We start from the raw sequence: 11,202 nt of genomic DNA on the forward strand, positions 1-11,202 counted from the left end.
CGGCAATGGGCGCTCGCAGCCCACAAGGCCGACTGTATCCTGGGCTGCATCCAAAGAAGTGTGGCCAGCAGTTTGAGGGAGGTGATTCTGCCCCCGCTCTGGTGAGACCCCACCTGGAATATTGAGTCCAGCTCTGGAGTCCTCAGCACAAGAAAGACACGGACCTGTTGGAGCGGGTCCAGAGGAGGGCCATGAAGATGATCAGAGGGCTGGAACCTCCCCTACGAGGAGAGGCTGAGAGAGTTGGGGTTGTTCATCCTGGAGAATAGAAGGCTCTGGGGACACCTCATTGCATCCGTTCAGTACTTAAAGGGGACTTCAAGTACTTAAAGTACATCTTTCAGTAAGAAAGATGGGGACAGACCTTTTAGTAAGGCCTGTTGCAATAGGACAAGGGGTAATGGGTTTCAGCTAACAGAGGGTAGGTTGAGACTAGATATAAGGAAGAAATTTTTTATGCTGAGGGTGGTGAAACACTGGCACAGGTTGCCCAGTGAGGTAGTGGATGTCCCATCCCTGGAAACATTCAAGGTCAGGTTGGATGGGGCTCTGAGCAACCTGATCTAGTTGAAGATGTCCCTGCTCATTGCAGGAGGGTTGGACTAGATGACCTTTAAAGGTCCCTTCCAACCCAAACTATTGTATGTTTCTATGATTCTATGATTAACGGATCAGAAACCAAGAAGACATACTAAAGGACCAGTCAGCTTAGCTAAAAGAGTGTCTGGTAAACAAAAACAAACTTGAAAAACATCAAGTTTTCGTATTTCTTCCATGCCAATATGGAAAAATGCATGACCTTTCAAGGGGCTAGGGCTCTCTACAGACCCTGGTATGCTCATGTGAAACCCTTCTGCACACAGTTTAATATATAGGTCTGACCTCCCAAAGTCCAGGTAAGTTCCCCCTCTTTTTAAGTGATCTATACAAACTTCTGTTTTCACTATTTAAGAAAGTATTGCAGATTCGTTTATAGGTCTCTCAAACATATGTAAGTATACATCTATCTACAAACACACATAAATAAAATTTATACAGATAGAGATGAAAATAGAGCCTTCCCCTATGATACAGTAGACAACATGAGGAACACTCAGGTTAAAACTCCTGCTATGGATCCACTAAGAGGGGATTTTAACCTGTGTCATCTTCAGCCAACACCAAAGTTATTGGCTATTTCAGGTGGGTTTCTGGGATTTCATGACAACAATGCTGCAAACCAACGCACATCCAAAAGAACATCCTAATGAAAGTTTCATTTAAATTAACATTTCCATGGTGTGGGTTTAAGCCAATAAGAAGCCACCATTCCACCAAAATAAACTTACCAGTTGTACAAAAGAACAGCCTGATCTGTATACAGGTGTCTACATGGGAATGAAAGTCAACAGGTTTCCAGTAGCTGGAACTTCAATATAGTTGAATTCAAACTAGAAGTAATGGACTGTTTAAGAAGTCAAGTTACTTAACCATTAGGACAAGTTAGCAAGGCCTGCAGTATACTTCCATCGTAGGAAATCTTAATATTAAGACTGATATTTTTGTAAAAGTTTCATTCTAATTGTATTAGAACTCCTGGGTTTCAACAGGCCTTAGTTTTGGTCAGTCCTATGGCCTCCTCCATGCAGAAGTGCAAACAATAGCCCATCCTTTACTGTCATTAAATTCTAAAAGTACATAATATTATATCCCACAGTATTCACCTGCATTAAAGGTGCAGAATTTTATGGTAAAAAGGTTTTCTGTTCTCAGAAAATTTTCTGTGGATGTGTTATTTCTGAGATTATCTTTATGACCAAGAGCATCTTGGCAGCCATGAGAGTCCAATATGCAAGTTAGTTACCAAATCAAAAATGAATGTAGATTAATTCCCAGTACATGTATATGTATAACATTCCTGAGTGCACTTCATTTCTTTTTAGAGTTGTCTGCTACAGTTACTACATGGCATTCTGCCTTCTTAATCTATAACTAGGACAGGGAAAGGAGTGGTTTACCCAATCTGATAATCTCAAACCTATGTCAAATCTTTGCTTTTTTAAGTGGAATAAGTCTATGATTTCCGTAGTAAAAACAGAAAAGCATGTTGCATTACAGAAGGTATGTTACAATCAGGAACATCCTGTAGTATCAGAAGAGGAACTTTTTAATGCGTAATTCTAGTGGGTTTTTTTAATTTAATTCCAATGCCTTGATAAGGAAAGTAGCCCTTGGTAGCTCAGTTCTGAAATGAGCAGACAGAAATCAAATGAAAGGAAGAAATTGGATGCAACATTCAATTACCTTTTCATATGAGGCTTCAATGGCTTTCTTGAAAGAGGAAGATGACGTGACTTTAACCCGTGTCTTTCTTGAGAATAAAAATGGGATACCAGAATACCTTTGAGTGCCATGAGTGGATGAACTACTTTCATGAGCACTATCACTCAGGGGAGTTAGATCGTTGTAAAAATCTGATGTTACATCATCCTCTTCATCTATTACCTGGAGATTCAGTAAAGCAAAATGCATTTGCCCAAATAATAACCTGAAACAGAAACCTATTAAGCAATGAATTCTTGGGTTTTTTATGGAAGAAACATGCCTGATTATTTGAGACATGGCAGTAAGCATGTGTTCTTAACACAAAAGATGAGGCTGAGAAAGGTTAATAGGTGAGATGAATACAAGATAAGAAGTAGACTTCCTAATAAGCATTTATACAAGAAAAAAACCCCAAACATGTTACAATTTCTTCTAAAATTCTCCATCCTCATGCCCCAAAGCTTAGGAATAGTTTTCAGCAAGTGTTTCAACACATTTTCAAAGATTCTCAGACCTTCATGCTATGTCCACACTATGACTAAGTCCCAGTCCCCTGGCTTCCATATTGTACAAGGCAAAGAGCTTGATGTTTTTTGTCCTTCCTTCTTTATTCCCAGATAGAGGAATGAACAGGTTTCCAGAGGAGATTCTTAGAGTATACCTGCAGTGTTAGCACCCATACTGTGTGATTAGTCCTAAGGGTAGGCAGGAGCAGAACCAGGAGCAAACCTGCCTGATCAAGTTGGTAAGCCTCAGTGGTGCTGTTGTGCAAGGCATGAAGACAACTTTAACATCAGTTCAGAAATGACTCATTTCCCAAAACTCAGACAAATCCCTGTGGGTATTTGAAAGATTTAATTTTTTCCCTCCTCTAGACTTGTTTAATTAATAGGGCTGCTAAGGACCTTGGGAGGTGAGGTGGTCCACTCCCCCAATCCACTTCCATTCTGCAAAAACTCATATGTTTTCGTATGAAAACACACTGGGGTTCCAAGAAGAAAGCCTGATTTAGTGACTCTTCTATACCAAAGGCCGCTCTAAATGTTAAAAGATACAGATGCACTCTCAAAGGTGAGATTCACAAACCCTTAACTTAATAAACCACACAGCTTTAAAGAGACCTGGGCAAACCAAGGCTTGTTTTTCCCCATTGAATATTTCTGCACACAGTAATTTTTCACCATTATTGACAAAACCTACACGTCATGGCCAATCCAATTGCAGTTTCCATGCAACATATTAGGGTGTCCTTTGTTCAGTTGCTCCTGTTAAAGTAATACTAAAAACTCACAGCACTCATGGCAAAAATCAGCATTTCAGATTTCACCCATTAGTTGAGCTTTTTTCACGTCCCTCATTCCTTTCTTCCCAATGCAGTATCTATTGGCTTCAGACAGGGCCTCCCAATATGTGCACAGCCAGATATTGTGCCCTAACCATGGTATTCAAAGTATTTTCTAAATATCAGTGTCTAAACGTCTAAAATATCAGTGTCTAAATGTCTAAAATATCAGGTGTAAAAAATCAGTGATTCCCAGATTTTTGATAAAATACAAGCCAGGTTCATTTTGTCCTTGGCCTGTCCTGCAAGACTCCTCCCCAGATTGTGTACTTCTTGTCCTCCTGCCTCCCAGACTCAGTGTCTGCCTCCTCTCCTTGCTGCTCTTCAGAGGGGCTGGGCAGGGAGCAGGCATGACTGAGGAGCTGAAATGGCTCAGGGAGAAACTGTCCCCCAAAGCTGCAGGTGACTAGAAGGAAGCTGAAGTTAGGACAGCCATTGGTACTGCGAGGATACAGCAGTGATGCTGAAATGAGCTTTGGACTTGAACGAGCCTCTGGCCAGATTATGTCAGGGTTAGGAGCAAGGCCCTTGGTACCAAGTCAGAACAAAGACATGGCCACAGTCATGAGGAAGAAGCAGGAGAGAAGCCCAAATCAATCATGTTGACTCTGATATATGCTGCAGTGAGTAAACATAGATCTGAAAGGTGTGAGTAGAGCCAACAGACTGCTCAATTTATCCCATTTCCACACATCACCTGAAGCATGTCCAGGCTTCACCAGGTTGAGAAATCTTGTTCTAAAACACACATTACTGCCTAAGACTTGAGCGCATAACTTGGACTGTGGTTATGGCAATGGTTTTTCAGCTAGGAGTTGCTGCTTGAGAATACCTGAAAGTTGACAGCCTCCAGGTTCGCAGGAATACGATACGATTTCCTTGGCTCATTGCGCTTCACTGTTCTGCATTGTCCTCCATTGAATGAGTTTTCGAGGACTTGCCCTCGGCTCTCTCTTGCCAGAATGTGAAATCTAACAAAAAATTATTTCCAGAGATTAAACAATCCCAGAAAGGCATAGACACTTGACACATTTAGTGGTATATAGCTGCACTGAAGATTTTGTAGGTTTGAATGAAACTGTATGAGCATCTGGGTTATGTTACTGCTTTGAAAGAAGTTCCTCTACAAGAACTTCTCATTCACACTGATTTCACCTGAAAAATGCTGTAGTAGCAATCCTGTTTCCTACTTACCAGGAGTGCCTAACCCTCTAGATAATCCCAATGTCAACATAAGACAGTCACTCTTAAGCAGAGGAACACCTAAAAATTACCTAGGAAAATGAACAAGCAGTTCTCCATTTCTACCATAAGTGTTCTACCATGTTACCAGAGTGCACTGAGTTCAAAATTCCATTCAAAAATGCAAGACTACCTGGAACAGGCATCCCGTGTTTAGGTTTTTCACTGCTTAAATTAGTAGCCTGGAAGAGGTGATGGGTGGTATCATGTGAAATGTATCATAGACAAACATCTGTAGAGGAACATCCTCAAAATTTCTGAAGTACTTGGCATAACTGAGCTGGAAGTTGCCAGTACGTGATGCTCTGGTTGCTGTAAGGCAGGAAGGGTCACTCAGGCAGCAGCGCTCCCTGACAGCTCTTTATCTAGTGCACTAGCAGTGCAGAGCAGGACTGGCAGATGCAGCTAGGCAAGTCCTAGCCTGATGGTTTGGTTGCATTTTTATAATTTCTTGTTACTTTTAATTTGAGACATTATGTGTTTTAATGGGATACTCTTACATGCTAATTGGGGATTATCTTGCTTACGTAAGTTAGTGAGATAACACTCTCAAGTTTATGAAAAATAAGCAAAGGTGGCTTACCCACTGCCTATTAACTGCACACCCGGGATACTCTCAAACTTTTTGTTACACACGGTCTTTTTCCTTCCACAATTTCTTTCATCAGAGTTGTCCCCACAGTCATTTTCTCCATCGCATTCCAATTTTTTTGCAATACAGCGACCTGCACCAGAGAAACAGCAGCAGCAAGAAACTTTATGCAAAGATTCATCATATCTGAATGGAGAAAAGGGCAGTCTGTCTTTTTACCTAGTAAAGGTGTGAACTTGCCGTAGGAATTAACAGCGAGGCACTATAATGTCTAGATTATTCCAATAAGAAACAGTTGTTTCAGTTATGTCAGTTTTGCATTGCTTTGAAGTTGCAAAGGCTTAATTTAAGTTTTAGCAAAAGGATATGTGTATAAAGTTATTTTGAGGCTAATCAGGAATATTTAAATTGAAGCAAACAATAAATACCCACAAATTTAATAAAATAGTGTGAGTTTATGTTCAGACAAACTCTATGGATATGTTTGTACATGAAAAATTTGTGCACAGAAATATTATTGGAACAGTGCTACTGTACAGCTATCATGGTCATACTGACATCCCAGGCTAGAGATTGCACTTGAATTACTTTTAGTTAAAGAAGAAACTGCAAACATAAGCTGCTACTAATACATATGAAATCCTTAAGTAGACTTTTCTCCCTTCTCCTTTTCCCTGGAATATACAAGATCTGGATCATCTGGACCTTTTTTGTCTCATCTTTTGCCTATCTAATAATGCAGCAGTTACACAATGAAGATTATCATTACCACTTTCACACTGAAATTTATTCTTGCAATCAACTTCCACTATGTTGCAGAGCTTAGTTGGGAAGCATGGGCGGGAATCCACCAGTGGCTCAGTACAGGCCTGACCACCAAACTGGGATGGTCGCAGGAATGTCCGGACACGAAACTGAAAGGCAGAAGAAATAAAACCAGGGTTGTTTGCGTGAGCTGTTTTTGTAGCTATGTGCCCCCCCAGGCAGAGCCACATGCCTCAGTGCTGCTGAAGCTTTGTCAAAACCAGACCCCTGAAGGAAATAACTAGGTATTTTGTCTTTACATCCTGCTGTGCCATCATCCCAGGTAAGGCAGGCAGGGAACTGAAATCCAAGAGCCTCAACAGACCTGATGGAGCATGCATGATTAAACACCTGACAACCTGGGCTACATCACTGGAGGAATCAAAAGTTCGGTCCCTATATCTTCAGTTTTAAAGGTCCAGTAGGAAATGGTGTGTGAGCAGGCTTACAGAGATTTTTCCTGTTCCTTATCATCTCTATTGAAATAGAAATACTCTGACAGTGGCACGTATCCCATCCCCAAACCAGCTGGCTTGGCTCTCACACATGGCACCTCTTGTCTGAGGAGCACTGGATGACAGGGGAGGACAGAAATGGTTTTCCTGAAAGCTTCTGTTACTAAAGAAGATCTGGGAGCAAAATCTGGAACTCACTGTGGTTTTTTTCCCCAAGTCAGTACCTTCCATGCATAATAACAAAGCTGAAGGCTGCTAGACAAATCACTTCAGATATGTTTTCCTCTCCACTTCAAGGGAGTGCTGGTGAGACCTGTCTGCATGTGACTGAACAGTTCCTGCTCTAAGAATTTTTCCCCACTGGAAAAGCACAGTTCCTTGCAGACTTCTGTTACTTCCCTCTCTGTACACAGACCCTGGAGTCAAACACCACAGGAAGATGTCTAGTAACCAAGTGACTATGAAGGGAGAGCGCGAGGAGTGACACCACACCATCTGAAAGCTTTTGAGCTCAAGATAACCCTTCCTTGTACTCCATTTGGGATCCATAACACTCACTATATTATTTGTGTGAGCTTCCACCTCTTCATCCCTCCCGCTCACTGGGAGCTTGCTTACACTAGTCTTCACACTTACCTTGGAAGTCATGTCCTCCATTCTGATGGTTGTTTATATTTATAAAGGTCACAAGCAGTGATCTTTGTAGCTTGGAGGGAAAAATGGATCACAGTCCACAAAAGTGCCTTTTTGCTTGAAGCAGCAAATATGTTGCATCAATATTTTAAGTTAATAAAAATAAACAATGCTTCTATATATGGATGCATAGGTAAAAAATTTAGCCATTTAATAGGATATTGATTACAAAAAAAATCAGTTCAATTGAGAGCAATGCCCCCTTTCAGCTCTTGCCGCTTGTTTGCTGTCTCCCACTCTCTTACTGTTTCTCCCTGCTCTGCTCTCATACTCTCCATGCCAGTTGCAGGACAGGAACCCCACAGGGTGGTTCACATCTCACGCCTAGAACAGCTTCTTCATGTCTTCCTCATCCTGCACAGGCATTAGAAAGTTATACATATATGTAAAGATATACATATGATCTCTGACAGGCTTTTCAAGATTGTTTTTCAGGCATGGATTTCTGAAGCTGAGCAGGACATTCAGAGAGCTGTAGGCTGTGTCTTCACAGAAACTCAGAGCTGCTATTGTGGTCAGCCTCAAAGCTCAGACCCACCAGCCACATAACTACCCCAAACAATCTGCACTCCACTCCCTTCCACTCCCTACAACCTTACATTTGCCAGGGCTTCATTTCTTTAGGTCAAATCCACTCAAACCTGACTTTTCATCTCTTTCCTCTCTGCCATCTCACCTCTAAGTCTACCGTCAGTCAACAGACACAAGCCCAAGAGGAAAAACACCATCCTGGGATTTTGTTCCACAGATATTAAGCACATCCATCTGTTTTTTATGCAGGCTACAGAGGTTGGGGGAATGGTGCTCTGGACTTCTTAACAGCAATCTCAAACTGATCCTGACTATCAGTGTAAGATATAGCCCAAGCATTTCTAGACAGTGCTGGTTAGGATTTGCCAGTTAACTCTCTTTAACAGATTATTTGATCCTATTTTTCTTGTCTTTAGAGCATATAGAATGCTATGGATAAGCTAAAGATTCTGTGACTTTCTCCTGCTTAAACAGACATGCAAACTCTACAGCTTAATTTATCCTTTATGTGGAAAACTCATCTTTCATTGTGACAATGGAACTTTTGAAGCAAGTTCTTATAAATGGATTTACGCTACTAAATCACCCCTTTCTGTTTTGATCTGCTTATTTTAACTTGTTCTCTCCATCTTCTACTGTTATAATTCATAACCAGTTTCCCTTGTTAACTGAAACTGTCATTTTGCAGATCAATTGCTATAAAGTTGAATATCTGAAACAAAGACATCTCGTAAGCATAATTTCTTGCATTTAACCCATATAATACATTTTCTACCTACTTGTTTTTTAACACATGGGTCACATTCTGACCAAGGGCCAAAGTCTCCAAGCTGACAGTTGATAGGACATGTTTGCTGGTTACATGCACGAGATTCCTGCTTTGTGCACAGCTGGTCACAGAAGTTTTGGCTATAATATTCATCCATTCTTATTTGCCTAAAAAAATTTAACAAGTTATGCCAGGAAGGAATCATAGACAGATCATAGATGTTCTCTAACTGTGGGTGAAGGCTGATAAAGAAAATTATTTGAGTCCAATGAAAAAAAATTGAGAGATTACAGGTAGTTGCAGAATGTTGATTAAAAGAAAAATCCAAATATACCTTAAGTTTACAGAGAAATTCTTTTTGATTCATGTCACTTCAAATGTCCCAGACAATAGCTACAGAAAGAGCCAGGAGGAAAAGAGGGGATTTCTCACAAGTTTAGAGTATACCACTGAATTGTAACTAATTTGGTGCTGCTGAATCTTTATTTGACTTTAACTGTTGTCATAAAATTAATCATACAGGGAGAAACTTTATGTAGGCTTGCCACGCTGGAGCTCCCCCCTCCCATGGCGTTGCTCTGTGCTGGGCAGAGCTCCCGGAGCGGGGCACTGAGCGCTGGCCCCGTGGGCTCACAGGGGCTGGTTGCTCAATGTACACTGCTGGCAAGGCCATTGCAGGACCTGGCTGTTCTCTCCTCACTACGTGTGTTGGCAGATACAGGTTTGTTTGGAGGCACCGTAATGCTCTATATACATGGTTTTGTAATTTTTAAGTCTTGTAATTAAAATACAATCTATTCATCTGGTAGACACTTGGATATGACAATTTTTCTCAGCATATTATGGAAGCTGGAGCTTCAGACACAGGTCCCCCTCCCCAGAAGTGGTATTTTCTCAGGGAATAAATAGAAACATAGAAGTAGTGAGACAGTTTGGCCCTACCTGTGCCTGGTCTGTGTGCCGTAATTGCAGCTTTGTGAACAGGCAGACCATGACCCCCATGGGTAATGTTCACAGTAGCACCCTTGGCTGCTCCCAATCACCAGGCTCAGCAGGATCAGGTGCATTAACACAGTCTTGTCCGTAGTGAAGGTGTCCATCTACAGCACATGGACAGGTAACAAAAGCTCAAGAAACTGTCACTTACAGTTGTGCCTGTATCCTTAGAGAGACATCTCTTCTAATTTGCAGAGTCTATAAATGTGCTTCACAATACAAAGTTGGTAAGCAGTGTACGGAGAAAGGGGCAGTAATGCGTGATACCCATTTATCAGTATTTTAGTTAATACTCTAAGGACCAGAAGTCACAATGGCTTTTTTGGCCACTTATTTATCAGGAGTACAATCATGACTGCACATTAGTCTTATTTAAGAAGTTGCTTATAAATAATTTTGAATGTGACAAATAAAGACCTGCTATTGCTCTTCATTGCTTAGAATTATTCTCAAAATTATTTTCCAGGAATAAGAATAAAAGCATGAGATAGTTCTTCCTATAAAACATGTAAAACAACAAATAGGACCTTAAGAGTAAGCATACCCATCTATTACCCTATTCGTAGTTTTGACTAGCTTGTCTAAACTGCAAACCATCGCTATTCAAAGCTCATCTGAATTTTCTACCAACAGCGGAAGACAAAACTGCTAGCCTATTTCTTACTCCAGTGGTCAATCAAACTTTATTTGATGAGGCAGAAGGTTATAGGCAGTCTTTAGGAAGTAATAATGCTTAGTAAACTTGAAAACATTTTCCAGGCAAACTATTTATTCATTGAAAAATGCCAAAGATTTTTGCCCCTCATCATGAGATTGAATCAACACTAAATTTGATAGGCTGTTACAGTAGAACATTATCATTTTGTTTTGCTTCAAAAAGACCAAAACCCAACAGGAAATTTTAAAAGCAAAGTATTTATTTTAAAACAATACTCCAAAAGATTTCATTTTGAAAAGTTTGAAATGAAATGTGCACTTGTTTTCTATTTTAGGTTTTTAGCCACATATGCTATTATCATTTTTATACCTTGCTGAGAAAAATGAAATTGCATCAAGTCAAAACATTGCTTCCTCCTTTAGTAAAGAAAGGCAGTAATTCTTCACACAGCTGTCGTAGTGAGAACTCAGAGCACTTTTTGCACAATAATTCATCAATGAACAAGCCTTTCAGAGAGACCGAAGTATAATCAAACCCAAAACATAGTAAAACTGAAGAAAGAGAAATCAGCAGTCTTACCAATGAACCAAGAGGAGAACAGGTATTATATCCTTTTCCTTACCCGAGTTCCTGGCTCCTTGCACCAATGGTGCTGGCTTAGAAAAGACATGAAGCCCTTCAGAACAATTACTTTGTTCATTCCTTCACTATACTATACATAGAAAAACACTGTGCATTCTCCTCTGTAAGCAAAACTCCAACCAATCAATACTTCAGAAGCATATCAACAGCCATATAAATGTAAGTTCATGAGAG

At 40.5% G+C, this 11,202-nt stretch overlaps 1 protein-coding gene across 1 annotated transcript in view; it reads right to left on the minus strand.

Moving 5' to 3' along the window:
- Nucleotides 1-9,832, minus strand: part of C6 (complement component 6) — a 29,043-nt gene extending 19,211 nt beyond the window's left edge. Inside the window, exons 1-6 of the mRNA XM_009324575.1 lie at nucleotides 9,675-9,832; nucleotides 8,743-8,899; nucleotides 6,250-6,394; nucleotides 5,472-5,613; nucleotides 4,479-4,617; nucleotides 2,284-2,484 (exon numbers count right to left, since the gene is read on the minus strand). Of these exons, the coding sequence (XP_009322850.1) occupies nucleotides 2,284-2,484; nucleotides 4,479-4,617; nucleotides 5,472-5,613; nucleotides 6,250-6,394; nucleotides 8,743-8,899; nucleotides 9,675-9,832 (942 nt within the window). The remainder of the gene's footprint in view (nucleotides 1-2,283; nucleotides 2,485-4,478; nucleotides 4,618-5,471; nucleotides 5,614-6,249; nucleotides 6,395-8,742; nucleotides 8,900-9,674) is intronic.
- Between the last annotated feature and the right edge of the window lie 1,370 nt (nucleotides 9,833-11,202).

This window comes from Pygoscelis adeliae, unplaced genomic scaffold (assembly GCF_000699105.1).
Source record: "Pygoscelis adeliae isolate BGI_AS28 unplaced genomic scaffold, ASM69910v1 Scaffold320, whole genome shotgun sequence".
Taxonomy (NCBI): Eukaryota; Metazoa; Chordata; class Aves; order Sphenisciformes; family Spheniscidae; genus Pygoscelis; species Pygoscelis adeliae.